Consider the following 27,949-nt stretch of genomic DNA (forward strand, 5'->3'; position numbering starts at 1 on the left):
AAAATTAAAAAATTAAAAAAAATTTTAAACATGCTTTCAATATCTATAATGATTTTCAAAGGTGACAAATTTGACAAGCAGTTAAAGAAAAATAAGTGAAAAGTGAATTGTATTACATATTTCTCAGCTTAATCTCTGAAGCTAAAAGCATTTAAGCTGTTGGCATTATGGAGTAAGAAATGGAAAGGCAGCAGGGAGATGGACACCTTTCTGGAAGCCTCAGAAGGAAGAGTGTTGGAGCACCAACAGGGAGACGATGGGGGTAACCTGCAGCAAGTGCCACTCTCTCAAGGAAGCTTCTAACAGAGCCAGGGTTGGGTTTCCATAGTCCAGGGTATTATTATTAGGCTTAGGCCATGAGGGTCATTCCCACACATGAGTGGACAGGCTGGGTCTTCATCCAGATTCCCTGAGGGTGGTGTGAAACCACAGCACTTCTACCTGGACACAGAACCAGCTGGAAGCTAGAAGAGTTCATACAACTTGCTAATGTGGTTAATTGTTCATGTACTCACACCTATCCTACAGATAGTTTTAAATCAAGGACCAAGACCTTCCCTAGTCCAGAAGAGACCAAGGAGATCAGAGGAGAACTCAACCTGATAGTTTGGCCATATCTAGATCAAGAATTTATTAGAGCTGCATGGATATAGGACCAAACTACAGAAAGTTTTTGTCAGGAATCCTCTGCTTTTGTGGACTGTGATAGTAGCCAAGTCTGAATTCCCTTTGTGTGTGGCAGGGGTAGGGGTATAGCCTCAGATCTGAATCCATGGTAACTCAGAGCTTTAAGGCTGACTATAATGATGCTCAGCATATATAAAGTCAGGGCGTTCTTACGACTCTGTGAAAATCCTCCTCTGAGAACTGCAGTTACTTCAACCAAGAATGAGTTGGTGCCCTTGGGGAAGGGGGTTGGTCATCAATTTTGAAAGCTCCATTTTGGAAAATTCAAACTGAACATGATAATGCTATTTAGATTCATCCCTTCTTTTGTTTTTCATTTCATTTTTATCCTTTGCTTTCTCTGTAGTATATTGGTGAAGAAACTGTGTATCTCTTTACTGCCAAAAGAACTATTGGCTTCAGCAAGAAGGCCCCTCAGAGGGAGAGTGCCCCTGAGGTTGTCTCCAGCAACATGGAGGAAAGCTTCAAACTACCCTCTCTCCTTGTGAATGAAACCCACTGAGCCTGGCTGATGCATCCCAAATTCTTCAGAGTTTTCACCAGATCCCGACGGAATCTCTCACCCACAAAGACATATAGAACAGGGTTCAGGCAACTGTGGAAGAAAGCAATAGTCTGAGTGACCTGAAAGCAAATATCAATGTTGGTGGAAATGGCACAGTTGGAAATGAACATAGCATAGGCATCAATGGCTTGCACCAAGAGAACACAGTTGTAGGGAAACTGAGACACAATAAAAACCGTGAGGACAGTGACAGTCACCTTGAGGGCCTTGCGCTTGGAGGACTTCTTGGCCTGCACCAGGGTGTGGATGATGATGGAGTAGCAGCAGCCCATGACCACCAGAGGAAGGAAGAACCCCAGGATGACCTTGAGGATCAAGATGGCTGCCTTCAGCTTGGCACTTTCGTGGCTAGGGTAGACTGCAGTGCAGACCGCAGTGCCAGACTCACCACTGATTTGGCTGTACAATAGTTCTGGGGTGCAAAGCGTGGCTGCCAACACCCAGATGGCAAAACAAGCCATTTTGCTGTACAGAAGCCTTTTCTGTCTCCAGGTCTGAGCTTTCATGGCCTGCACAACGGCAAGGTACCTGTCCACACTGATGCATGTAATCAGTAATGCACAGCTGTAGAAGTTCATCTTGTACATGCCATTGACAACTTTGCACACGAAGGTCTGGAATTTCCACTGGCCAGCAGCAGCTAAGGCCCAGAACGGAAGAGTGGCGAGAAAGAGAAGGTCAGCAATTGCCAAGTTCACAAGGAACATGTCAGTCATAGTCTTCACTCTTGTACAATACCAGTAGACAAGGATGACCAGGCTGTTCCCCAGGGTGCCCATGATGAACACAAGCCAGTACAGGGGTGGGAGAAAATGGCTTGCAAACTGCCTGACATTGTTTTTCTTACAGAAGAAGCTACTGAAATTGAAATTCATGTAGTCATCCATGGCAGTAGACTCATAGCTGTAGTCATCAGACATATTGGGAATAAGGCTCTGCAAAGGATATAGAGGATGTTAGGTCAAGGACTTTGGGAGGTCTTTTCTGATAGCAGAGGTACGAGGCATCTGATCCTTCCAACCCCAAAACTCTGTGATAAAGCAAAAGGAATCCATGTGTAGGGAGCAGAAATATGCTGATTTCAATGTGCCCTTCAAAGGTTCATGGAATATTGATCTCCAGCGTCACTGTGTTGAGGTTGTAGGACCTTTTAGAGATAGGCTCTAGTAGGAGTGAGATCATGGGAGATCACCCAGAAGGCATTTTTGGCATTTCCTTCAGACCCTAGTTAGTTCCAGCAGTATAGGTGATTATAAAAGAAACTGAGCCTGGCCTCTAAGTCCCTCTGGCTTCCTTTCTTGTCATGCAAGTGTGCATTCTTTCTCCCACATTACCATCTGTCATGCTGTGATGTAGCCAGAAGGCCTGCATCAGAGGCTGAACAGAAATGGCTCCCAATATGAGCCCCAGATCATGAACTAAGTAAATCTCTCTTCTTTATGCATAATCCATTATCAGGTATTTTTTTATAACAACAGAAAATAGACCAATACAACAAATGTTTATTTATGTAACAAATATTTATTGCATACCCACTGTAGGTTGGGTCCTGTGCTTAGGTGTTCAATACTACTATGGTAAATGAGTCAGACATGGTTCCAACTCTCATGAACTGATGTCATTCATGAGGATACAGAGAGGCAAATGAGCACTTTTGTGCATGGCAGGTGCACTGATATAATGGGAAAGAGAGCTCTGGACCATAGATGGGCATTTCAATCAAACTGTGTAAATACCCATAGTCATAAATTGTCCCTTCTCCTAACTATTATGCACCCCAATAAGCACAGAGGTCAGCAAGGGCACTTATACCCACAGGGTTACCAGTACCTCTGAGTTCTGTGAAAGCACCAGAACACACACACACATGCGCCATGATGGTTCTGTCATTTTCAAGGCCCGTTCTTGATGTTATTAAGAATTTCAGGACAGGGATGGAGGGATAGCTTAGCAGTTAAGGTGTTTGCCTACAAAGCCAAATGACCCAGGTTTGATTCCCCAGAACCCATGTTAGCCAGATGCACAAGGGGCCACATGCATCTGGAATTTGTTTGCAGTGGCTGGAGGCCCTGGCTTGCCCATTCTCTCTCTCTCTCTCTCTCTCTGTCTGTCTCTCTCTCTCTCCCTCTTTCTCTCTCTCTCCCTCTTTTCCTGTCAAATAAGTAAATAAAATATTTTTTAAAAAAATAAGAAAAAAGGGGCTGGAGAGATGGATTAGTGGTTAAACGCTTGCCTGTGAAGCCTAAGGACCCTGGTTCAAGGCTAGATTCTCCAGGACCCACGTTAGCCAAATGCACAAGGGGGTGCATGCATCTAGAGTTCATTTGCAGTGGCTGGAGTCCCTGGTGTGCCCATTCTCTGTCTCTCTTTATCTGCCTCTTTCTCTCTCTGTCACTTTCAAATAAATAAATAAATAATTTTTTTAAAAATAATAAAAAAAGAATTTCAGGACAGTAATCATTAAGTCAAATAAAAACACTTTTAAGCACATGGATCCTGTGTGACTGTGAGGGTTATATGCCCATGATAGTGATTCTAACAGGCTCTGACAAGTACACACAAAATGCACACGTGTTTTCACACTCTTGTGTGCATAAACATGTCCACCTTCCTGTTTACATACATATATCTAGACATACATGCACACTCATACACTAGCACTTTCTGTAGGTCCCTGGCTAAGAAGCCACCAGGGATTATCTAGATAATTTGACTTGCTAGACTTGGTTCAGCTCGTAGAAATACATACTACCATGTACTTTTGAAAGGGAAACATGGGTTAGGAAAGAAATACAACTAACATGTCTACAAAGGGCTTTAAAAAACAAATTAAGTGGGTTCTCTAATACCTTCTTTCTTTTTTGTTGGTTTTTCAAAGTAGGGTTTCACTCTAGCCCAGGCTGACCTGGAATTTACTATGTAGTCTCAGGGTGGCCTCGAATTTACAACAATTCTCCCACCTCTGCTTCCCAAGTGCTGGGATTAAAGGTGTGTGCCACCATACCTGGCTTGCCTTCTTTCTTTTTTAAAATATTTTACTTATATTTATTTATTATTTGAGAGAGAGAGAGAGAGAAATAGGCAGAGAGAGAATGGGCACGCCAGGGCCTCCAGCCACTGCAAATGAACTCCAGACACATGTGCCCCCTTGTGCATCTGTCTTACATGGGTCCTGGAGAATTGAACCAGGGTCCTTTGGCTTTGTAGGCAAGTGCCTTAACCACTAAGCCATCTCTCCAGTCCTTCTTTCTTTTTTATTTAAATATATATATTTATTTATTTAGAAAGAGACAGAGAGAGAAAGAGTACAGGGCTGCCAGAGCTTCCTGCCAATGCAAACAAACTCCAGAAACATGCACCACTCAGTGCATATGTCTTTTTGTGATGCTAGAAAATAGAATACAGGCATTAGGGTTTGCAAGCAAGCACCTTTAACCACTGAGCCATTTCTCTAGCCCCTCCCATGCCTTCTTTCATGTGAGCTTCAGAAAGGCACATGAGACAAAATGTATCTTAGTTAAAGAGCATAAACCCCCTCAATTATTAATGAAACCTAAAATCAAATTTTCTTGTTTTTTACAACATGCTTCCAACCCTGACTGTGTTTAGCAAAATCTATGTGACTGGGTAACACCCACATGGTTATGGCATTGCTAAGAGATCTCACCCTGAAGTACACCATACAGGAAATTCATCCCTGTGAGGGACTCCTTCCCACATTCCCAATGCAGAAAGACCAGAAAGTAATTGTGGTTTTTTGAGACCCCTGAGGGTATGACTACTCACTGTGAATTCTGTAGGTACCATGGTGGGTCAAATGCCAGCCAGCTTCTAGGAAGAGAGGGCAAAACTCAGAAGAGGGCCTGTATGTAGGCTAGGAATCAAACACCAAGCAGATGGAAACTCAACAGTCAACCTGTTTATGCTCATGAAAAAAGGCACAAGAATTAGAACTCGTGTCATATTGCAGATGTCAACATCACCATGCTTGTTAACATGTAAATTAAAGAAATTTGTCTGTTGTAGTTGTCATTTTCTTTACTTTGGTAGTCCTTGGTTTAATACTTGCAGGTGTTTTGTTTGTTTGTTTGCTTGTTTTGTTTTGTTTTTGTTTGTTTTGTTTTTTACTTAGACAATTCCTCCATTTCACATCCCTAGATGAGGGACCACAGGGGCTCTTATATTATTTGCCATGCTGTTCTTTTACATTATTTATTTTTCTTGTGTTTCAGCTTGTCTGTCATGTCCTGCTTTTCTGATGGCTCCCCCTTTCTACTCTCTCCTTATTCTGTAACATAAGTAAAGATAGGTCAAGCACTGCTTTGTACCTGGAGTCCCTGAGGAAGGGCATCCAGGCCCCCAGGTGGTAAGTGGAACCCAGCTTTGTATAATCAGAGAAGCAATAGCAGAACACCTTTGAGGAAGGGCTCTGTGCCTCCCACACCCTCAGCCAGCATACTCCAAACACCACACTGCATGGTGACAGAAAACTTTCACCATAAATCCAGCCTGCCCTGATTTCTCTTTCCCATAATACCACCATGGTTCACTCACCTTCCAGAAAGTACTATGGCTTTCAGTACACACAAAGAGGTACAACCACCTTGGAAAACAGTTTAGCAGTTTCTTAAAAAATCAAACATACAAAAAAAAAGAATACCCCCCCCAAAAAAATCAAACAAATACAGGAAAATCCAAGAGCCAAGAGTGGGATAGATTCCAGTGAGTTGTTGGTCAAAGGGATCTTTTAGGTCCTCAAAACAATAAAGGCTATTGCCAAAGATCTTGGTTGCCCATCATAACTAAATAGCAAGATCCTATTGCTCAACACATGCATTCATAATAGGATAATGAAAAAGCTGGAATTGAGCTAGAAACCTACCTGCTGAGTAGTTGTCATGGTATTGGAAAGTGCTGTGCAGGCTGCTGGATGAGAAGTCATCAACAGTCTTAACCAGCAATAAACTCTGTGAACTGAACAACTGTTCAGCTAGGCCATATGTATTCACTTGTGCAATAGTGGCATGACTATTATGGGGTAACCAACTGCTATCTGACTGGATTTGAGGCGTGCTCTATAGGAGGGAATCCATTCTTGGCATCGAAAAACTAGTCAAAAGCTTGTGGCTAGGAAAGTCATAGACACTAGAGAAGAAGCTAGTATGTTTTGGTTTTTTGGTAGGTTTTTTTTGTTGTTGTTGTTGTTGTTGTTGTTGTTTTTTGCTAAATTAACACATTGTACCCATCAAATTGACCTCTAACTATTTGTGTCAATGTTCACAGATTGGTGCTGCTCTCAACTTTGGACAGAAGAAGCTTCTCTTTGAATTTGGCAGTAACTACTGGGAAGATTCAAAACTCATCAAAATGCTGAGTATAAGCAACCCTTGAGTGCTTAGCAATAAATGAGACATCTCTATCATGGCCTCTAAGACTCAAAGAACATTGCAGAAAAGGAGTAGAAAGAATGTAAGGTCCAGAGGATTGGGTGATATGCTTTGTAACTTGTCTTCCAGACATGATGTGGACATTGCATTCATTATCCCACAGCACCTACCATTACCTCCACAAGATCTGCATAATATTGGACCCATCAACATTCTACTGTGGATAGTAAAAGAAAGAAAAAAGACTTCAAAATAGGAGACTAGTTTGAAAGAAGAAAGGGTTCAGTGGAATAGGAAAGGGGGAACAAAAGAGTTTAGTAGGAGGAGACTATGATCCAAATACATAGGTACAATATGAAAATTGTCAGTCAAAGATTTTTAAGGCTAAACATGATTTCCATCCCTCTCCTACATAGTTACCTAAGGAAAATGTAAGCCTGTATCCCCAAAGAGACTTTTACAGAATGCTTATAGTAGCTTTGTTGGTTTCTGCCAAAACCTGAGAGTAGTGGTACCATCTGTGTAATAAGGAATAAAAAAGGCTACTGGAATGGCCACAAAATAGAATAAGGAATGGATGGCTGTTTTACAAATAGCATGGACTGGTCTGGTCTCAACATAATTCTATGTGAAGTAAGGAAGTTGGACCCAAAGAGTATACACTGTATGACTCCACTTACATAAAACACAAGGTAATGCAAATCCAGTGGGAGAAAGCAGACCAGCAATTTCCTGGAAAAGGATAAAAGAGGAGGCTAAGAGGAAAGACGTGCTGCAAAGGTACGTGGGCAAGTGTGGTGGAGGAGGGAAATAAACATGTTCACTGTGTGATCATTTGGCAGGTGGAGGTGTAACAACACAATCTGTACCTTAAGTGCTTGTGGCTATTGCTATTGGGCCTCAATAAAGTTGCCAAAGTGATAAAAGGAAAGTTTTCTTCAGTAATCACAGTCACCACTGGTGTTAGCAGGCCAAGAGGAAGGCAGCCAGAGCCTCCTCATGTGTCTTCCCTGCAGTAGCTCCTCGCAAGTGCCTTCATGCCTTATGCTGTGACATGGAACTGAGTGAGCCTGTAAACTCATGGCTTTAAAGTATTAGATTATAAACACACACTTGTAATCCTAGCAGTTGGGAAATGGAGGCAGAACTGTGAGTTCTAAGCCAGCCTAGGCTACATAGCAAGATCCTGTCTCCAAAAATACAATTAGATTAGGGCCAGGTGTGGTGGAAAACATCTTTAATCTCAGCACTCCGGAGGCAGAGGTAGGAGTATCACAATGAGTTAAAGGCAACCCTGAGACTACAGAGTGAATATCAGGTCAGCCTGAACTAGACTGACACCCTACCTTGAAAAACAAAACAAAACAAAAATCCAAAAATACAATTATATTAGATAAGTAGACAGGTAGACAGACAGACAGACAACACACACACCCATGACCAATAAACAAGATTGCTTGGTTGATAACAGAAATATAGAAATATAGGCATTATGTGGCTATGCAGATGTCTATATGTTTCCCATACATGACTCTGCTCAGAGCTTCTAAAATTTGTCACACATAGATGCAATGTGCCCATTCTTGATTTCTAAATATCTTTCTCCACCAAAAAAAAAAAAAAAAAAAAAAAAAGAAATATCTATCTCCAGCATTTAGGCAGGAAAACTACAGGATGGACCTTGGGCAACTTTTTCTCTCTAGAAGAAAAGCTGTGTTCACAGGACCATGAGGAGCTGGGTCTATAATCCTTGGGAGACTGAAGCAGGAGGACTTGGTGAGAATTCAAGGCCAGCATGAGCTACATAGTGATTTCTTGGCCAGACTAGCCTAGAGAATGAGATCATGTCTCAAAAAATGTACATACAAAGAATGAGTGAGTAGAAAGTGAGAGAGAGAAGCATAAAGCCAGTGGAGCAACAAGTGAAAGCAACGGTTTGGGTTGGGATTCCTTACGGTTTGTGACTTTTCTGTAAGCCTGAAATAAAGTGGGTTTGGTGGCTCATGTCTATAATCCTAGAATTCAGGAAGTAAGGGTAGGAGGCTCAGGAGTTCCAGGTTATCCTCAACTGCTAATGAATTCAAGGTCAGCCTGGCCTACATGACAGTCTTTCAAAAAGGAAAGAAGAAGAAGAAAAGGAGAGAGAAGAGAAGAAAATAAAAGAAAGGGAAATGTCTTGGAAATTGATTTCAAGACACCAGGAAGCCTGAAGCAGAGCCAAATCTGCAATCATCATGTGCTTCTGCTGGAAACAACCTTGCATTTATCTTTAAACATGTTCTTGTTTTATGGATTTTTTTGTTTTAAAAAGACCACATGGGCTAGAGAGATGGCTTATCAGTTAAGGCTCTTGCCTGCAAAGCCAAAGGACCCAGGTTCAATTCCCCAGGACCCATGTAAGCCAGATGCACAAGGTAGTGCATGCATCCAGAGTTTGTTTACAGTGGCTGGGGGCCCTGGTGCACCTGTTTTCTCTCTCTCTCTCTCTCTCTCTCTCTCTCTCTCTCTCTCTCTCTCTCTAATAAATAAATAAAATTTTTTAAAGGTTACATTTTGCAGGAAAACTGACAAATACATAAAAGCTGAAAAGAAATAGAACATTCATAAATTGTTACTTCTATGTAAATAACCACTTTCAACTTCCTGTTATTTTATCTCCCAACCTTGTTTCTATGCATGTATGCCCTCTAACTTTTCTTTTCATTTATTTATTTCGTTTATTTGAGAGAGAGAGAAAGAAAGAAGCAGATAGAGACAGAGAGAATGGGTATGCCAGGAACTTCAGCCACTGCAAACAAACTCCGGATGCATGTGCCATCTTATATATCTGGTTTACATGGGTCCTGAGGAATTGAACCTGGGTCCTTTGGCTTTGCAGGCAAGTACCTTAACTGATAAGCCTCCCCTCCAGCCCTAATTTTTCTTTTATCACCCAACAGATTATTTTGGATAAAATCCAGAGTATTTTAGATTTAAAAAAAAAAACAACTATTTTTTCCCATCAGTAAATATTCTTCCATACCTGGATGAGTTAGATGCATGGCCTTCCAACAGAGGACAGCCCACAAGTCATTTAAACATTCCTTATAGGAAGCAGTTAGCTTGTTTCCAATTCCTTTTTTTTTTTTAAATTATTTATTTATTTATTTGAGAGTGACAGACACAGAGAGAGAGACAGATAGAGGGAGAGAGAGAGAATGGGCACACCAGGGCTTCCAGCCTCTGCAAACGAACTCCAGACGCGTGCGCCCCCTTGTGCATCTGACTAACGTGGGACCTGGGGAACCGAGCCTCGAACTGGGGTCCTTAGGCGTCACAGGCAAGCGCTTAACCGCTAAGCCATCTCTCCAGCCCCCAATTCCTTTTTATACTTATTTTGAAATAGTTTCAGGTGAATGGGAAATTCATTTTCTTCAGAAAAATTATACTCTCCTTTTTTTCCTTCCTCGACTACAAACTTTCTCATACTTCTGAATGACCTGGGGTCCTATTCTAGGTGTCATCAAGACATCCTATAAGCCATTCTGAGGAAAATAATGAGCAGCAAGCAGATAGGCAGGCTTAGGGGCTGAGAGTCACCTTTTCTCCAGATAGAACCTCTAACTCCACAGATGGCCTGGGGAGCAGATAAGCCTCAAGCTGACAAATAAGAGGTCACAAAAAAATTCCTAGATTAAAGTTCAAAATGTGGGCTGGAGAGATTGCTTAGTGGTTAAGGCACTTGTCTACAAAGCCAAAGGACCCAGGTTCAATTTCCCAGGATCCACATAAGCCAGATGCACAGGCATTGCATGTATCTGGAGTTCCTCTGTAGTGGCTAAAGGCACTGGGGCACCCATTCTCTCTATATATCTGCCTCTTTCTCTCTCTTTTTCAAATAAATAAATAAAATTAAAATATTTTTTAAAAATTCAAAATGTGCCAGGCTGTGCTTTATGATCTTTTAAAAATGCCTATAAAAGGATGTACACTTCAATGCTTATCAGAACACTTTTCCCTCAAAGCCCAAACCACAATGTCCAGTGAAAAGTGAGAATTTTTTTCTTTCTTTTGTTACTTTTAAATTTGGTAGACTATTAAATGTTTTACCAAGTGTGTGAAACTTTAAGAACAATTATAAAATAGCTTGTCAGGGGCTGGTGAGATAGCTCAGTGATTAAAAGCGCTTGCTTGCAAAGTCTGCCAGCCCAGGTTCAACTTTCCAGTACCCATATAAAAGTGGCATGTCTGGATGGAGTCTGTTTGCAGAGGCAGGAGGCCCTGGCACACCGAGAGAGACAGACAAAGAAAGAGAGAGAGAGAGAGAGAGAGAGAGAGAGAGAGAGAGAGAGAGAGAGAGAGAGGTAACAGCATGTCATACTCCCTCTTTCAAATAAATAAAAAATATTTTTAAAAATAACTTACCAGCTTTAAAGAAAAGAAAAAGGAAGAAAAAAGAAAAAAGGGCTGGAGAGATGGCTTAGCGGTTAAGCGCTTGCCTGTGAAGCCTAAGGACCCCGGTTCGAGGCTCAGTTCCCCAGGTCCCACGTTAGCCAGATGCACAAGGGGGCGCATGCGTCTGGAGTTTGTTTGCAGAGGCTGGAAGCCCTGGCGCGCCCATTCTCTCTCTCCCCCTCTGTCTTTCTCTCTGTGTCTGTCGCTCTCAAATAAAAAAATAAATTTGAAAAAGAAAAAAAAGCCAAGGGTTCTTCTATTCAGTACTCCTCCTACAGAACTTGTTCCATCTGTGGTGGGGAACAGTGAGGACCAAGAGCAAAGCCGGCCACTCAACTCACATGCCCTGCTTTCTGTGACTCCGAACTCCTAAACCTCCTATGAAGGTTGATCTTCTTCCATTACAAATACACTTTTGGTTAAGAGGAAATTTGGAGAGAGCCACAGAATAAAACCAATATATGTTTCTCTCAAGCCAGCATCTAAAGACATCAAAGACAACCCTGGTGCTTTAAATCTATTTCTTTAAAGCAGCTCTGGTCTCAGAACTACTTTCTTTAATTCTGGCCCTGAGAAGGAGGAAAAACAAGAGTGGGAAGGGTGTGGAGGGAACCTTATATTTGACAAAACACGCAGAAAGCTAAGGAACCTTGCAACCATCTCCTGGGAGTAAGCAGCTTCGACTCAGCACTGCCCAAATCTGCTCCCTCACTGTCCATGTGGCCTGGCTATGGTCATGGTGGCCACAGGGTCTACATGGTGGAGTGAACTGTGGGGAGAATGCTAGGCCATCCTTTCTTCCTGTGGACTTAGTAGCAAGTTGCCTGTCCAAGAAGCCGCCAGGATTCCTCATCTGGGGAATTGCTGTGGTGATAGACTCACTTGCTCTCAGACTTGTTGGAGAGTCAAGTACAGGCTACACATGAATGATCTTTGCTGGAGGCGAGCACTCTGAATCCTGAAACTGCCTTAGTCAGTGGACCTTGTGGCACCTGATGCACTTGCTGGGCTTAAACAGAGTATGAAATGACCTACACCCTCAAGAGCACTTAAGTCCAGTGGATAAGTTAAGGCAACAAATGCCAGCAACAGTAGTGCTCTGGAGATGCTGTAGGAACGAGGAGAAGGGAGCCAGGGGTCCAGCACTGGGGAGCACACAGGAGGGCATCACTGAGAAGGTCACATTCTTGTTGATCTTGGAAGGCTGAAGACAATGGGAATATAGAATGAGGAGAGGAAATGTTGCTCTGTGGCAGGGAAAACATCAACAAATCAGCATAAAAGCTGAAAGCTGGGGTCTGAAGAAGGGACAAGTGCCTCTTAGGAAAGCTGACTCCACCATTGTTTTCCTATTCTCCGCTGACCTTAAGGAACCAACATGAGCAGAGGCTCCCTGGTTGTCCAGAACAAACACTGCTCAGGTAGCCCAGTTGGTCCTCCAGCTCCTGTCAGAAATGAAGGTCCTGGGGCTGGAGAGATGGCTTAGTGGTTAAGGTGCTTGCCTGCACAGCCTAAGGACCTAGGTTCAATTCTCCAGGTCCCATTTTAGCCAGATGCATATCATGGCACATGCATCTGGAGTTGGTTTGCAGTGGCTGGAGGCCCTGGTATGCCCATTCTCTCTCTCCCTTTCTGTTCCTCCCTCTCTCTCTCCTTCTCTCCCTCCCTCCTTCTGTCGCTCTATATCTAATAGATAAATAAAATGATAAAAAATTTTTTAAAAAAGAAATGAAGGTCCTTCCTTTGATCTTTGCCTAATTTGCTATTGTAGGGTTGATTCATCTCTTGCAAATTTGGTAGCTCTGCTTTTTTTCTTTTTCTTCCTAAACAGGAGTGGGGACTCTGAGCTATCTATCAGAATATCCGTTCACCAAGCTGGGGTCAGGAGCCCACTACCTTGTCCCAGGGACCCCTAGCACAAGACTGTGAGTTAAGTGTAGGTAAGGGTGGACAGGGGGACAGTATGGGGGGAGAGGGCTCAGAAATTCAAGATACTAGAATGGCAAATTAACTTTGATTTGTCTGGCAAAAATAGTTGAGGGGACAGGTTCCCTTGGATGGTGGCTCAGCCACAACTGCTCAGACCCACTAGCTGGCTGAAACAAGCCAGTCAAGAACTGAAGAAGGTGGATATGTTTGAAAGGAAACACAAGTATCCACAGATAGGTCATTTAAAATAATGCTTCGTTGCTTATCATAAAGGAGTATTTTCACAATGCACAGAAAAGATTTTTAAAATACACATTAAAAATAAAACCACATCAAGTACTGTTTCCTAGCTAATCCTTTGTTAAGTTTCCGAGATACCACCCACCCACACACACTCACACAGACAAACAGTGGAAAGAAGATCACACTGCAATATGGTTTTGTGTCTAGTTTTCTAATCAGTCTCTCTGTACCACACTCACACCTGAACATACACTATACTGAGCAACTGAACACATCTTGTCTGGTGTGCCACAGTTCACCTCACCACTTACCTCTTGGTGCCAAGTTTTTGTTTCCAAGGAGTTACTGCTACAAAACAGAAATCCTTTTTCACAGGGCAGTCTCTTAGACTCAAGGTCCTTAAACCCATCAGATCTCTGGCCACTTCCCCGTCACCCGCTCCCAGCTTCTCCTCCCTTTGAGGTACAAATCACAAACCACTGCCTTGCACCTGCCTGTCTCTGTGTAGGTCAAGAGGGAGCCTCATTACTCACCACACAAGAAGCCCCGGCCAGGAAATGCTGGTACACCTTGGATTCCCTGGGAGTTTCTGGAAAAGTACATGGTACACAAGAACTCTGAGCAAATAAGTCCACGTCTGGGACACAGAAGCCATGGTGTCAGTATATGGCTAACAGTGTAAGTAACAGTGGGACATGGAGGAGGGAGAGGATGCTACTCACCAGGAAGGGAAGTACAGAAGCTTGGTATCTAGGGAGAGGGGCTGTTGCTGCTGCCTGGGATGAGAGGCAGCCTTCTGTGTGTTCTGAGCAGACAACTGTCTGCTAGAGACAACAGAAAGGAAGCCAGGCCACCCTGTTGTGTCGTCACCAGTGTGTAGCACAGGAGGTTGGAGAGTCACCTGCTGCAGCTTCCAGTGACTAGCATGTCAATCATCTTTTGGCCAAAAATAGAACTGAGAACTGCTAGGATCAAGAAAAATCATCTTCTGCTCACTGGGTGCATGGGAATTCTGGCACAAACACAAGATTTCTTCTGAGTGCTGCCCATATAAGATAATACCTCAGCACTATCCATCAAAATGTACCCTTTGGGGTCTTGAGGGATGTTTCAGAATCCCAGAGACATGGCCTGTCCACTCCCATGGCTACTGGACACATGTGCCCATGGAAATGGAAATTAATTAGATGAGAACTGCTTCTTGGTGACACTTGCCACATGTGCCAGTGGCTGTCAAAGGGGCAGCATAGATGCTGAGTGTTTCCACATCCTGGAGCCCTCTGACAAATGGCTGGTGCTTCTTTAGGATGCTGTGCACATGAAACCCAGTGTGAAGGGCTACCAATGCCTTTAAATTGGGGTAAATGCAGGAATGTTTTATACATCATACATGTTAACCCCAATAGTGACTTTAACAATCACAGGTAGTTGTAAAAGACATTTTCAAAAAGTTACAGCATATGAGTTCTCTATTTTTTTGGGGGGGGTGCTCTGTTTTTATAGAAGCTCACAGATGAAGTTCTTCTCAAAGGTCCACAGTTGTTATGGGGCCTTCAGCATGATTGGGTTCCCCGTCATTGTCAAAAACTTCCATTTTATATTTTATACTTACATATAAAATCACAGCTCATTCTGAAGGAGGATAGCTTCCTCTTATTACTGTACTTAATGTACTGTGGATGGAGTGACACTCTCAACAATACTCATCCCCATCACTCACCATAGAACCAAGGAATCCATAACATGTGCAGAGTTTATTTCTCACTGGGAAAAGACTAATAAATATATAAAAAGCAGAGACCTGAGCAGTAAGAATGAAAGACACTGTTGATTCATCAACCTGCAGAGAACCATGGTATGAGCGAGCCCAGAAATTCCCTTCCTTCACCTAACACTTGTGAGCATAAAGTGTCTAAAACGGTGCTGTCAGCCAAATCTTCCAGCAACGCCCAACACTGACAGGAAAGGGAGGAACACCAGAGTGCCCCCTACCCTGATCTTAAACTGCCTTTGGGCAGGGACAGCAGTGGATTTGCTATACCCTGTGTCTGTCAACAGCCTCTGGGCAGAAGAAATAAGCCCTGCTGGGCTTCCTGCATTCTCTTGGCACTAGCTGTCTCTTCACCAGGTAAGATGATCCTAAGGAGCCAGGGTTGGCCCTCCAGACAGCTGGAGGAAAGCAGGTGATGGAGTCAATAGGGGGAAAAATCAATTCTCTGTAGACATAGTCCCTTCTCCACATGGGCATTGAGGTCCAGGAGAGATGGTCTAGCTTGGGTGGCATCCAAATTGGAAAGAGCCACTTTCATTCCCAGGTACCCTTGTCTGGGATGGAAGGAGGAGGCCAGAAGCAAGAAAAGGCAAGGGCATCCTAGAGAGACCTTCCAGTTTGTAAAAGCCAAAGGCCACTGGGATGCCTGCAATGGTCATCCACTTTGAGAGCATTCCTTGCTGGGAAAGCCCTGACCTTTTGTTGTATACTGGGTTTTTGTCTTGGTCACTAGAATTCAGAGCTGGGTAACAATGAGAGGTTTCTGAGATCTGTTATAAAGAGTCTCTGTAGTCTCACCATGCCAGAACCCCAGGGCAGATTCTGGAGGGCAGAATAGTGTGTGTACCCCCTCTGGTTCCCAGGCCAGCAGAGGGATATTTAGGGACTAACCCCAATCAGAGTCACCAATGGACCAGTAGGATCATCCCCTCTTGTTCCACTCCATAGACCAGGTGTCTGGCAATCTCTGTCAAAGAAGAAAATTCTGCTTCCCTTCTCTGCTTTTCAGGTTCCCGTTGCTTAAAACTGCATAACTTGGCTTTCCTTCCTCTGTCTTTTGCATATTTTGGGAAAGTCATATTGTAGGAGCATGTTAGGGGTCTTTGGAAGGACAAAGCTATTTTTCAACTTTTTATATATTAAGGTCTTTGCCAGACTTGGAAATGCAAGGTATCTTTAAAAAAAAAAAAAAAAAAAACTTTTGTTTACTTATTTATTTGAGAGGTAGAAAGAGAGAGAGGCAGATAGACAGAGAAAATGGGTGCACCAGAGCCTCAGCCACTGCAAACGAACTCCAAACACATGTGCCACCTTGTGCATCTGGCCTATGTGGGTCCTGGGGAATAGAACCTAGGCCCTTTGGCTTTGCAGGCAAGTGCTTCAACTGCTAAGCTACTTTCTCAGTCCCCCAAGGTATCTTTTGACAACAAAGGGCAGTGTGTTGTCATTGAAGCACAAGGAGTCCCAGGTTGGAGCTGCTAGGACTCATATCTGCAGGGACCTTTCTGATCCACTAATCCACAGCAATGAGCTCAGCATTGGATGTGGTCTGGCCAAGGTGTTTGAGGTACTGAAGGTGCTGGAAGTGTCTAGTGACTCATCAGACAGAGAGAGGTTAAGAGTTCAGCTGGCTGGCTGCAGAATTCAAGCTACTGATAAGGTTAAAAGGTTAATAACCTCGCCTCCTGAGGGTTCGTGCTCATAGAGAGAGATCGCCACAGTGTTTGTGACCTTGTGCCTCCTCTGATAATGGCAAAGGTGGTCCCTTCTTGTCATCGCTCATTAGATTTCACTGAGCTCTCTATAGTCCATCATGGAACACCTACCTGTGCAGACTCTGGTGTGCACCAGCCCTGTTCCAAGAGGCAAAATGTAGCAGGAGGTAGGATAGATGATTTCAAGCAGTGGCAAATCTTCTGCAAAGAAATGAAGCAAACAAGAAGATGGAGTGATAGGGCTGGGGCAATTAGGAGAGGGCTTCCTAGAGAGATGACATTTTAAATTTGAATTGTGATAAGTTCTAATGAATGTTAAGCTTTGGAGTAGCTACTCCCAGCAAAGAGATGAGCTTGACATAGCCTGGGATAAGACAGACCAACTTAGGATATAAGGAAGGTGAGGAGCAGCCAAAAAAAAAAAGCAGAAGGGACTGACTACCTCAGGATATGAGGCTGAGCCAGTGGTTTTTGCTCAGTGCCAGTGTGCAGGCAGCTATTGGAAGGACTGATGTTGGAGACAATATAATCTAATACTTTTCCTTTCCCTTTTCTTTTTTTGTTTTATTATTATGACATTATTATTAAGATAGGGTCTTGTTACATAGCCTATGTTGGCCTTACATGGCCTTGTTACATGTTACAGGTTGAACTCACTGACCTCCTGCCTCCACCTCCTCAGGGATTATAAGTGTGAGCCACCACACCCAGTGCTGACTTCTATTTTCAAGAGACCACTGACAGCTGTGTCTGAAATAACAGAAAACAGCAAACCCTCAGGTTCCTTGGCAGGCACCAGAACCAACCATTACATTAGAGCTCTCCGCCACCCCCAAGCTGCATAAGCAAAGGCAAGGCCTCCACCAAGAGAACCACCTATAGCCCAGACTGCTGCTATCCTTTCTCTGGACTTTGATCTGTAGGAAGACATGAATTCAGAGACTTGGATCCCTCCCTCATGGGAAGCTGGGGAACATTCGTTCACAGTGAGGTTGCTAATTATGCAGTGAGATGTGCTGTTTTTATTTTAATAGGTTACTTTTTGGAGCATTTTGTCAGTTCACAGCAAAAATTGTCAAAGCCCAGAGAGCCCTGTACTCCCCCCCCCATCACAGTACAGCCTCCCCACCACCTCCCAACACTGCGTGGAGAGAGGAGCATGCTTGCTATAACCAGCAACTCTACACAGGCATGTTGTCACCAAAGGCTGCAACTTGTGCTGAGCACTCCATGGATTCCAACAGATGTGTGATGACGTGTTCGCTCCAGTACATACTGCATAGAGGGGTTCTGACCCTGAGTATCCTCTGTGCTCCACCTTTGAACCCACACCCACCTCACCAGTCTTCGTGGCCACTAACTCTTAAATTTTTTTTTTTTTTTTTTTTTTTTTATCATTTCAGGTTTATTTTGCACAGCTAAAGAATAACATGAAATGCCAGTTAGCATGATAATGGTATCATCATATTTACTGTTTTTTTTTTTTTTTTTAAATTTTTATTAACATTTTCCATGATTATAAAATATATCCCATGGTAATTCCCTCCCTCCCCACCCCCACACTTTCCCGTTTGAAATTCCATTCTCAATCATATTACCTCCCCATTACAATCATTGTAATTACATATATACAATATCAACCTATTAAGTATCCTCCTCCCTTCCTTTCTCCACCCTTTATGTCTCCTTTTCAACTTACTGGCCTCTGCTACTAAGTATTTTCATTCTCACACAGAAGCCCAGTCATCTGTAGCTAGGATCCCCATATGAGGGAGAACATGTGGCGCTTGGCTTTCTGGGCCTGGGTTACCTGACTTAGTATAATACTTTCCAGGTCCATCCATTTTTCTGCAAATTTCATAACTTCATTTTTCTTTACCGCTGAGTAGAACTCCATTGTATAAATGTACCACATCTTCATTATCCACTCATCTGTTGAGGGACATCTAGGCTGGTTCCATTTCCCAGCTATTATAAATTGAGCAGCAATAAACATGGTTGAGCATGTACTTCTAAGGAAATGAGATGAGTCCTTTGGATATATGCCTAGGAGTGCTATAGCTGGGTCATATGGTAGATCAATCTCTAGCTGCTTTAGGAACCTCCACACTGTTTTCCACAATGGCTGGACCAGATTGCATTCCCACCAGCAGTGCAGAAGGGTTCCTTTTTTTCCACATCCCCGCCAACATTTATGATCATTTGTTTTCATGATGGTGGCGTGGCCACTAACTCTTGACTGTCTCTATCCCCTTTTCTTTTCTAGAATGTCAAATGGTTGGAAACATAGCAGGGCTCACACATTATGCAGCTGTTTCAGACAGGCTTCTCTCAGTAGTAAACATCTGAGGTTCTTCCACATGTTTAAGAGAGCGCTTTTTTTTTTTTTTTTAGCACTGATTAGCATTCCATTGTCTGAATGGATTCATTTATTTATCTGCTCATTAAGACCATCTTGGTTGCGTTCAAGTTTGGCAACTATGAATAAAGCTACTATAAGAATCAGGTACCAGGAGCTGGAGAGATGGCTTAATGGGTAAAGGTACTTACTTATAAAGTCTGACAGCCTGGGCACACCAGGGTCTCCTGCCACTGCAAACAAACTTCAGACGCATGTGCCCCTTTGTGTGCCAAGCTACTGAGGAATTAAACCTAGGTCATCAGGCACTGCAAGCAAGTACCTTTAACTGCTGAGCCATCTTTCCAGCACAGAAGTGTTTAATTTTAGTGAAATTCAGCTTATCAGTGACTTTTGTCATGGATGATACCTCTGTGGTGTATGGCTTCAGTCATACTCTCAGACACAAGGCCAGGTATGTTTTCTACTGCTGTTTTCTAGAAGTCTTAAAGTTTTGAATTTTGCACTTAGGTTTGTGGCCCACTTTGAATTAATTTTCAGGAAGGGTGCAGTGTCTGCACCTGAATTCATATGTCACTTGTTCAGTACCATTTGTTGAACCACATCTTTCTCTATTGTATTACTTTTCCTCCGTTGTCAGAGGCTAGTGGACTCTAAGTCTGTGGGTCTAATTCTGGGTTCTTTGTTCTGTTCCCTGCATTTATTGTTCTATTTTTTGATACCACCATACTGTTTTGATTGTTTAAAAATTACCCTGAAAGACTATGCCAGGCCTTTTAAACTTTCTGTAACTCTGAAAACCATATTATTAAATGATTAACTCTTTTTTCCTCCATAAGACATTTAAATTGAAGGGACTCCATCCCCTAGCCTCTCCCTGCCCTCTTTCCATGGTGACTACCCTTGCTCTGCCTAACCACATGGGGCATTGATGCTTGATAATTTGTTTAAAAGCTGAAAGTTCAATGGATGGTGATTTTTAAAAGTCAGAAAACATCCACAGCATCAAAACAGCTTTGTCAAAATGTCCTCAGTTTCAAAATGGTCACATCAAAGCAGCCACATTGTTCAGGTCCTACAATGGAGGCTTTGAGCAGAGCTACCTGAGGAAGGGTAGCAGACAAGAGGCCTCAGCTGGAACATCATCTCTCAACCACACAGCTGCTCAGGCTTATAGCACTGACAGCCTCTTGCTGGTGGGGGAAAGTGGCAGAACTTCAGACCCTTAACCTTTCAGTGATCTCACTGCATGGTGACCACAGTTGATGACAATGTTTATCGCATTTCAAATTACTGAATAGATTTTAAATTTTGTTTTACCATGAACACAATGAGAATAGGTGAGATAAATAGTTAGCCTGATTTAAACTTTGTAAATTAATCTTTTTAATTTTTAATCTTTTTTAAGTTTCTGCTTTTTTATTATTTATTTGCAAGCATAAAGAGAGAGATACACCAGTACATTTTACCACTGCTAACAAACTCCAGGTACATGCACCATTTTGTGCATCTGGCTTTACTTGGGTGCTGAAGCATCATACCTAGGTCAAGAAGCTTTGTAAGCAAATTCCTTTAACTGCTGAGCCATCTCTCCAGCACAATTTTTAATCTTTTAATTTAATATTTGTATGTATATAATGCGCACATATTTAAAAGCATTACACAAAACCCCACAAATGCACACAATTATTATTAGTCAATTGAAAATAATAATTTGAGGCTGGGGAGATGGCTCAGTGGGTAAAGTGTTTGGCATGAAAGAATGAGGGCCTGAGTTCAGATCTCCAGAAGTTAAGTAAAATTCTGGGCATGGTGGCATATACCTGTAATCCCAATGTTGGAGAAGCAGAGACAGGTGGATCTCTGGCAAGCTGGCTAGTTAATCTAACCAGATTGGTAAACCCTAGGTTCAATGACAAACCCCTGATCTCTGGCCTCCAGACACAAACACACATGCACATGGAAAACAAGAGTAAGGGACTAGATAAATGGCTTAGTGGTTAAGGCACTTACCTGCAAAATCTAAGGACCCAGGTTCGATTCCCAGGGCCCACATAAGCCAGATGCACAGGTGGCGCATGCGTCTGGAGTTTGTTTGCAGTGTGCCCATTCTCTCCTCTCTCTCTCTTTCTCTCTGCCTCTCCCTATCTCTCCCAAATAAATAAATAAAAATATTTTTAAAAAGAGTAAATAGATGAGGTCAAGGTGCACACAATGAAAGGAAAAATAAGGGAAATAAAAGAAAAACAGAGGGAAACATCTGTACTAATTGGGACAAGGAAGTTAAATGGCTTCAAAGGGTTGTGCTACAATTTGAGCAGTGAGAAATACTACAACAGATTGTATATAAGCCTCTGATGAGGATATTATGGGAGAAAGGACATATTAACCAAGAAGACTGAGGAACTTGAAGATGCTTGTAGGTATGAAGGGTTGTTTTTATTTGTTTGAATTTAGGAACATTGTAAAGTAGGAGAAACATCTTCTAGAATATGTTTTGGTAAGCTCTAAAGAGACAAGGAGAAACAGTGTTTTAGGAACAAAACAATATAACAAGGAAAAGAGAGGCCACTATAAACTCTAGGACAAGCAAAAGGCTGTATAAATAATAAATTTTAGTAATTGTTCCCCACATGACTCTGCAGTGACAAATTTTATAGTTGCTATAAGTTGTTTATTAGTACTAATAAAATACTATCTAAAACTATATTACAAAGATAGGAAGTAAGGCCAGTTTAGGAATGAAATCCTCATCTGTTTTATGGGAATTAAATTAATAATGTCTTATGATTGAGCCAGGCCCAGTCTTAGCTACTTTGGAGGCCTGAGGAGAAAGATGACTTAAGCCCAGAAGATCAAGGTCAGCCTAGGAAACAGAATGTGACCCCATCTCAATACTAAGTCTAAAATTGACTGTCAAAAGTCCTTAGATATAAAGCATGAGCACAGACCCATACCAGCAGCACCTGAGAATTTAATTTGTTAAAAATGCAAAATTTCAATCCTCAACTCAGACCCATCAACTCAAGCTGGAGATGTGGCTTAGGAGTAGAGTGCTTGCCTAGTATGTGTGAGGCCCTGAGCTCAACCCCTAATATTGGACTCCACCATCCAGCCCTGCTAGACCTGAGACTTTGGGACTGACCTCTATTTTTAAAAAAGAGAATCTACTATAAAAGTAAAAAATTAAGGACTAGAAACATGGATCAGCAGTTAAGGCACTTGCCTGCAAAACCTAACACCCTAGGTTTGATTCCGCAGCACACACATAAAGCCAGATGCACAATGTGGTGCATACATTTGGAGTTCATTTGCAATAGCAGGACACCTTGGTGTGCCCGTTATTTCCCTCCCTTCCTCCTTCCCTTTCTCCCTTCCTCCCTCCCTCCCTCTTTCTCTTTCTATTTCTCTCCCTCCCTCCCTTTTGCTCTCTATCTCTGTCTCAAACAAATAAATAAAAATATTAAAGTAAAAAAATAGTTAATTTCAGATGTGAGGTAATTTGACTCTGATATCTGTCACAAGGTAGGGGTCCCCTTTCTGCATGCTCAGAGAGTGACCTCTGATAGAGGAGGATTGTTTCTTCAGTCAAGAAAATAGCTGTTCTCCTTACTAGAATCTTCAAACAAGTTCTCAGATGTGCCTTTAACAAGATACCCATGGAACTTGAATGCACAATGAAGCTTGAGAAAGCTAAAAGCTGGCTTGTGCAACAAAATTGAGAGTAGGGTTAGTGAAACACACGATAGGGATGTCTTGTCTTATGTCTTCAGGGTACCAATATATAGCCATGTTCATGTTTACTCTTTAATTTTATGTTTCCAGTATCTTACAGCATAAACAACTGGGTGGATTATGGTTCCATCCTCAGTACTTCACTCCATCACAGCTTGCCCTGCCCTAATCCTCAGCTTATATTAGAGGCATCTTTCTTGGGCATCCTAGTACTTCTCCAGCCTTGCTTGCTTTTAGGAGTTCCTCATGCTCATGTGCAAATGTGGACATTAAAGCATCTTCCAGAGCTTTCTCTAAGTCTCTGCACTCCCCTGTCTCACCAGCTAGAGAAGAGAAACCACAACCACAAACCATCTACAAGAGCTCCCAGCATGTATTTCTCCCAAATTAAAGGTTTCTTGGGCAAGCCTAATGGTTCTCCAAGCATGTTCCCTGGTTCAGCAGCAACACTGTCACCAAGAAACCCATCAAAGCTGAGAGGCACCTCTGACCTGGGTGAGCAGTGTTTTAACATGTATGCAGGAAAAATGACACCTAGTTGCCCAACCCTGAGCTATGGCTGGATCAGTGAGCTACAAAACTCACACGGCCTCACAAAGCAGCACCTCCCCAGTAGTCAGTTCAACCTACTAGTCACTTTCACATGGATGGGGATACAGCCTATCCCAGAGCTGTTTTCTAGAGTGACTGGAGCCTCCCCAGAGCCAGTCTTTTAAATAGTATGTTAAAACAGAAGTCTAAAGGATTAGGCCACACAGGTCTAGTTCTTTCATACATCTCACCTTCTACCTTTGCCCCCATATTTGCTCTCATATGTGCCTTAATGGCCACATTTGCACAAGGGTACAAAGATGGGGACCCATTCACGCACACTGGAACCATCTCCAGAAAGCAATTGGTCTTGTTTCATTTGTCTTTGACCCCTCTGTGTCCCACAAGCTCCCCCATTCTCTCAAGCCCCCAGCCCTCAAGCCCTCCGTGGGAGATGTGCTACAGAGATAAGTCAGGCTGTGGTTAAAGGTGATTCAGTCAGGCCCTCTGCTCCCTGCTACCACCTGGTTTCTTCTTTGCTCTATTCCACGGCTGATGAGCCCCTCAGATAACTCCAGGCAGGGGCCTCAGGCCTACATCACTTCCTTAGATGAGCAACAGATAAACACCAGCCAAAATCCCAAATTGGGTTTGGAAAGATTTCTACAGGAGAGTCAGCCCTGTATTGCCAACAAAACAGTTTGGAGGTTTCAGAGGTTGGACCCTGGTCTGCTGGTGATCAAACATGGTAGGCCTACTGACTTCCCTGTCTTTAATCTTTGCTTTTGCAGTCTTGGGGGCTTCATTACATTAGTGAAGGTGTGTGGGTGTTAAAGTCACGCAATGGAAACAAAATATGCACAAACACTCATGCCACAGTTTTTCTTCCTCCTTTTTGATGAAAGCAATACTTTTGTAACTTTCTGAAATAAAGAAACTTTCCAGTTTTGTAGGTTATCACTTGTTCTCTGCAATTTCTATTAGAAAAGCTCTTCTTCCACAAACCAAAATGAAAAAAGAATACTATAATTCTAAAATGTGCAAAAGTATGATCAGGCAGTTCCTGGAAGTAGAAAGAGAAATATCTAAAAAGTAGTAATCAGGAAAATCACATTCAAAAGGATAATATTGTTACCCTTCAGATAGGTAATTTGTTAAGAGTTTGATATTGAAAACTGGATCAGGGAATCAAATACTCTCACCCATCCCTAAGAATGTGAGAAATGGTCCCACCGCACTGGACAATTAAAACATCTGTTAAAATGTACTGTTGGCCGGCCACCCTTGGTTCACAGCATCCTTATTCTGGAAGCCCCTTTAGTCAAATATATACATATTCAGCCAAGGAGGCATCAAAGATGACAGCAATTTGCTTATGTTGCTGAAAATGAAAAGTCATCTACATGTCAATCAGAAGACAAGGATGGCACAAAGCCTAATACATTCATTCTGTGGAATAATATGCCACAGTTAACAAGAATGATATGGATCTACCTATACTAACATGAAAAAAAATCCCCATATTTTTATTTTATTTTATTTTATTTTATTTTATTTTATTTTATTTTATTTATTTGAGAGAAAGAGGCAGAGAAAGAGAGAGAGAATGGTCACACCAGGCCTCCAGCCCCTGGAAACGAACTCCATATGCATGTGCCCCTTCTGCATCTGTCTTACATGGGTCCTGGAGAGTCTAACCAAGATCCTTTGGCTTTGCAGACAAATGTCTTAACAACTAAGCCATCTCTCCAGCTCCAACCCCAATTTTTTTTTTCGAGGTAGGGTTTCACTCTAGCTCAGGCTGACGTGGAATTCACTATGTAGTCTCAGGGTGGCCTCAAACTCATGGCGATCCTCCTACCTCTGCCCCCCAAGTGCTGGGATTAAAGGCATGCACCATCATGCCTGGCCCCAATCCCCATATTTTTGAATGAATAAAGCAACATGTAGACCATGTGCTCATTATAATAACATTCAGAATAGCAACAAGGGTTGGAGAGATGGCTTAGCTGTTAACACATTTGCCTGCAAAGCCTAAGAACCCAGATTTGATTCCCCAGTACCCACATAAGCCAGATGCACAAGGTGGCACATGTTTCTGGAATTTATTTGTAGTGGCTAGAGGCCCTGGTGTGACACTCTCTCCCTATATCTGCCGCCCCCACTCTCTCTAATAAGTAAATAAATTTTTTAAAAAGATAGAAACAAAACAACAAAATCAAGTTGTTTAGAAATATATGCATGTTTATAACTGTAGAGAAAAAATTTAGGTAGATTTCAGATCACATGGCCATAGTGCTTACCTAAGGAAGAAGTTGAGACGGTGAAAGGTGGTAAAGGAGGAGCTTGGCTTTGTCTGTAATCATTGATACTTCACCATGAGAGTGAACACAAGAATAAATTGCATAACTATCAATGAAGTTCAACAGGGAGAGTGTGTTCAACACAACATTAAGCATTTAAAGTTTCTAATAAGTGTTTCTACCTTCTAAGTAACCTCAAACAAGCTGTAATAAGTCTTGACTATTAAGTAGAGAGACTGTAGAGATATGTGATTACTTCTCTTTAGATATTTATTATAAAACCATTCTGCTTCTAAATTTTTCCTGGTGGTTCAGAACAAAGATGGGTCCTCTGTGTTTACCTACAGATACACATTCACATAGCACATGAACTGTAACTTATCCTTAGGACAGTGATTTCCACCCAGTGCCACACTGTGCTATGTTTCAGGTTGTTTAAACCACAGACAAGCAGGCCTGGATGATTCATTGATAGGCTTCTGTGACATCTGAAAATCAACTCATAATTTCAGAGCTGCTGAAACCAGCTTGGCAGTGGTGCCTACCTCTGTGGGTGTCATCTGACAGCTAGGCACCTGGTTTCCTGACCCCAAACCACAAAGCTTCCTGTGCAGCTTCATGAGTATCCTTGCCATATGTTATCCTGTCCCTGCTGCCAAGATTAACTACAGAACAGGCCCTGAGGACCCAGAGAGGCTCCTAGAAAGGTACGGGTCCAGTAGAAGCTATCTCAAGGCACATCTTAGTTACAAGTTTCTAATTTATAGCCCTCAGTGCTGTACAATGGTCAGATGTGGTGATTGGGAGGAAAACACAAAGCCAGATGACATGAAAATTGGGACCCTGTTGTTGACATAATCATACTCTATCCATGAGCAGGCCTACAGGAGAAGCCATATTACAACGCTGAAAGAAATGGCTTTGGCCACAGGTTAGGTGATTGTATAAATGTCACCTTGGGTTCTCCCAGACCTTGGGGTGACCCCCTCTTTCTGGACCAGACATATCTGACTCCTTTTTATTTCAACAGAATGGGAATATCAGGGTTTCCAAGAGAGATAGACATTCTCTACCAAACCATCTCCAAACATTACCCATACTGCTTCTGGAACTTCTCCAAAAGGATTGTTCATCAATGATGTGAAATAATTGTAGGCTCAGAGTTGGCTGAATTCCTATCAAATGTTGAGGGGGTCCAAGCAAAGTGGCTAGGTCCCACCACAGGCAGAGAAGGGCAGAACTTGTAAGCCTAGGGTCACATCCAACTACTTGCTTCCTTGAGATGTTGATGCTGTTTTCTAAGAGGAATAGGTAAGAACACAAAAGCATGGTTTGTGGAGAAAGAGGAACTTCAGACTGAGCATGGCAGATGTGGCTTCCTCCTTTTCCCACCCTCTCGAGAGCTTCTCATGAAGTTTCAACAAGACAAATGGGTGCCCATCTGTTTGTCCCATTATCAAGGGCTCCTTAGCACAATCATGCAGGGACAGAGGCCTGAAGAACTAGTGCACCCTTCACAATGCAGAATGGTTTAGCCAGTGTCCTCTGTCCCTGAGCAGTGCTGCATTTCCCACCAGTGGAAGTCTTTGTGTCCAGTCCTCTCTTCCAGCCTAGCCCCTTCTCCCATGAACATTTTCTTTAATTCTTTGGCCAGCATCACACACTGAGGAGCCTCTGTCTCTTCTAAATGATGACATCTCTTTGTCCTGGCCATCACATGCATTTGGTGGCAAATCAAACTTTAGCGGGAGTGGGAGGGGAGATTTTGCTAAGATATAGATTTTGAGTTGGCCAGTATTGGAGGGAACCTGAGCTTCCTGTTACCTTTGTGTTTAGAAGGTGTGAGGATAAGGCCTGTCACAGGACAGTCTTCTGAACAGAAAATGGCCCTAAAGTTCTCATGAGACTGCACAGCAGCATTCTTATAAATCAGGATGCACGGGGAAAAATGTCTGTTGGCATTATTGATGTCACATAGACTATGTACTTGGTAATCAGAAATAACCAGGTTGAGTTCTTTCAGCATTAACTAAATGGAGGTTTGGGCAAGCCACTCAGTTTTCTTTAGCTATAAAATAGTAGGTTATCAGTTAAGTAAACCTGTATCTAGGGTTGGAGAGATGGCTCAGCAGTTAAAGGTGCTTGTTTGCAAAGCCCAGGTTTGATTCCCCAGTAAATACATAAAACCAGACATACAAAATAAAACATGCATCTAGAGTTCATTTGCAGTGGAAGGAGGCTCTGACACAACCATACGTTCCCTCTCTCTCTCTCTCTCTCTCTCTCTCTC

At 42.6% G+C, this 27,949-nt stretch overlaps 1 protein-coding gene across 1 annotated transcript; it reads right to left on the bottom strand.

Moving 5' to 3' along the window:
• Positions 1–1,101: 1,101 nt before the first annotated feature.
• Positions 1,102–13,825, bottom strand: Ccr9 (C-C motif chemokine receptor 9). Its single transcript, XM_004662143.2, has 3 exons — positions 13,779–13,825; positions 5,039–5,168; positions 1,102–2,187 (listed from the first exon to the last, which is right to left on the bottom strand). Exons 2-3 carry the CDS (start codon positions 5,057–5,059, stop codon positions 1,102–1,104), a joined length of 1,107 nt encoding a protein of 368 aa, XP_004662200.1. The 5' UTR covers positions 5,060–5,168; positions 13,779–13,825.
• Between the last annotated feature and the right edge of the window lie 14,124 nt (positions 13,826–27,949).

Source organism: Jaculus jaculus, chromosome 17, assembly GCF_020740685.1.
Source record: "Jaculus jaculus isolate mJacJac1 chromosome 17, mJacJac1.mat.Y.cur, whole genome shotgun sequence".
NCBI lineage: Eukaryota > Metazoa > Chordata > Mammalia > Rodentia > Dipodidae > Jaculus > Jaculus jaculus.

Coding starts and splice junctions, on each gene's coding strand:
- Ccr9 (XM_004662143.2), bottom strand. CDS start 5,059: ATGGTACCTACAGAATTCACA. Junction 2,188..5,038: donor TGGTACCTACAGAATTCACA/GTGAGTAGTCAT, acceptor TATCCTTTGCAG/AGCCTTATTCCCAATATGTC.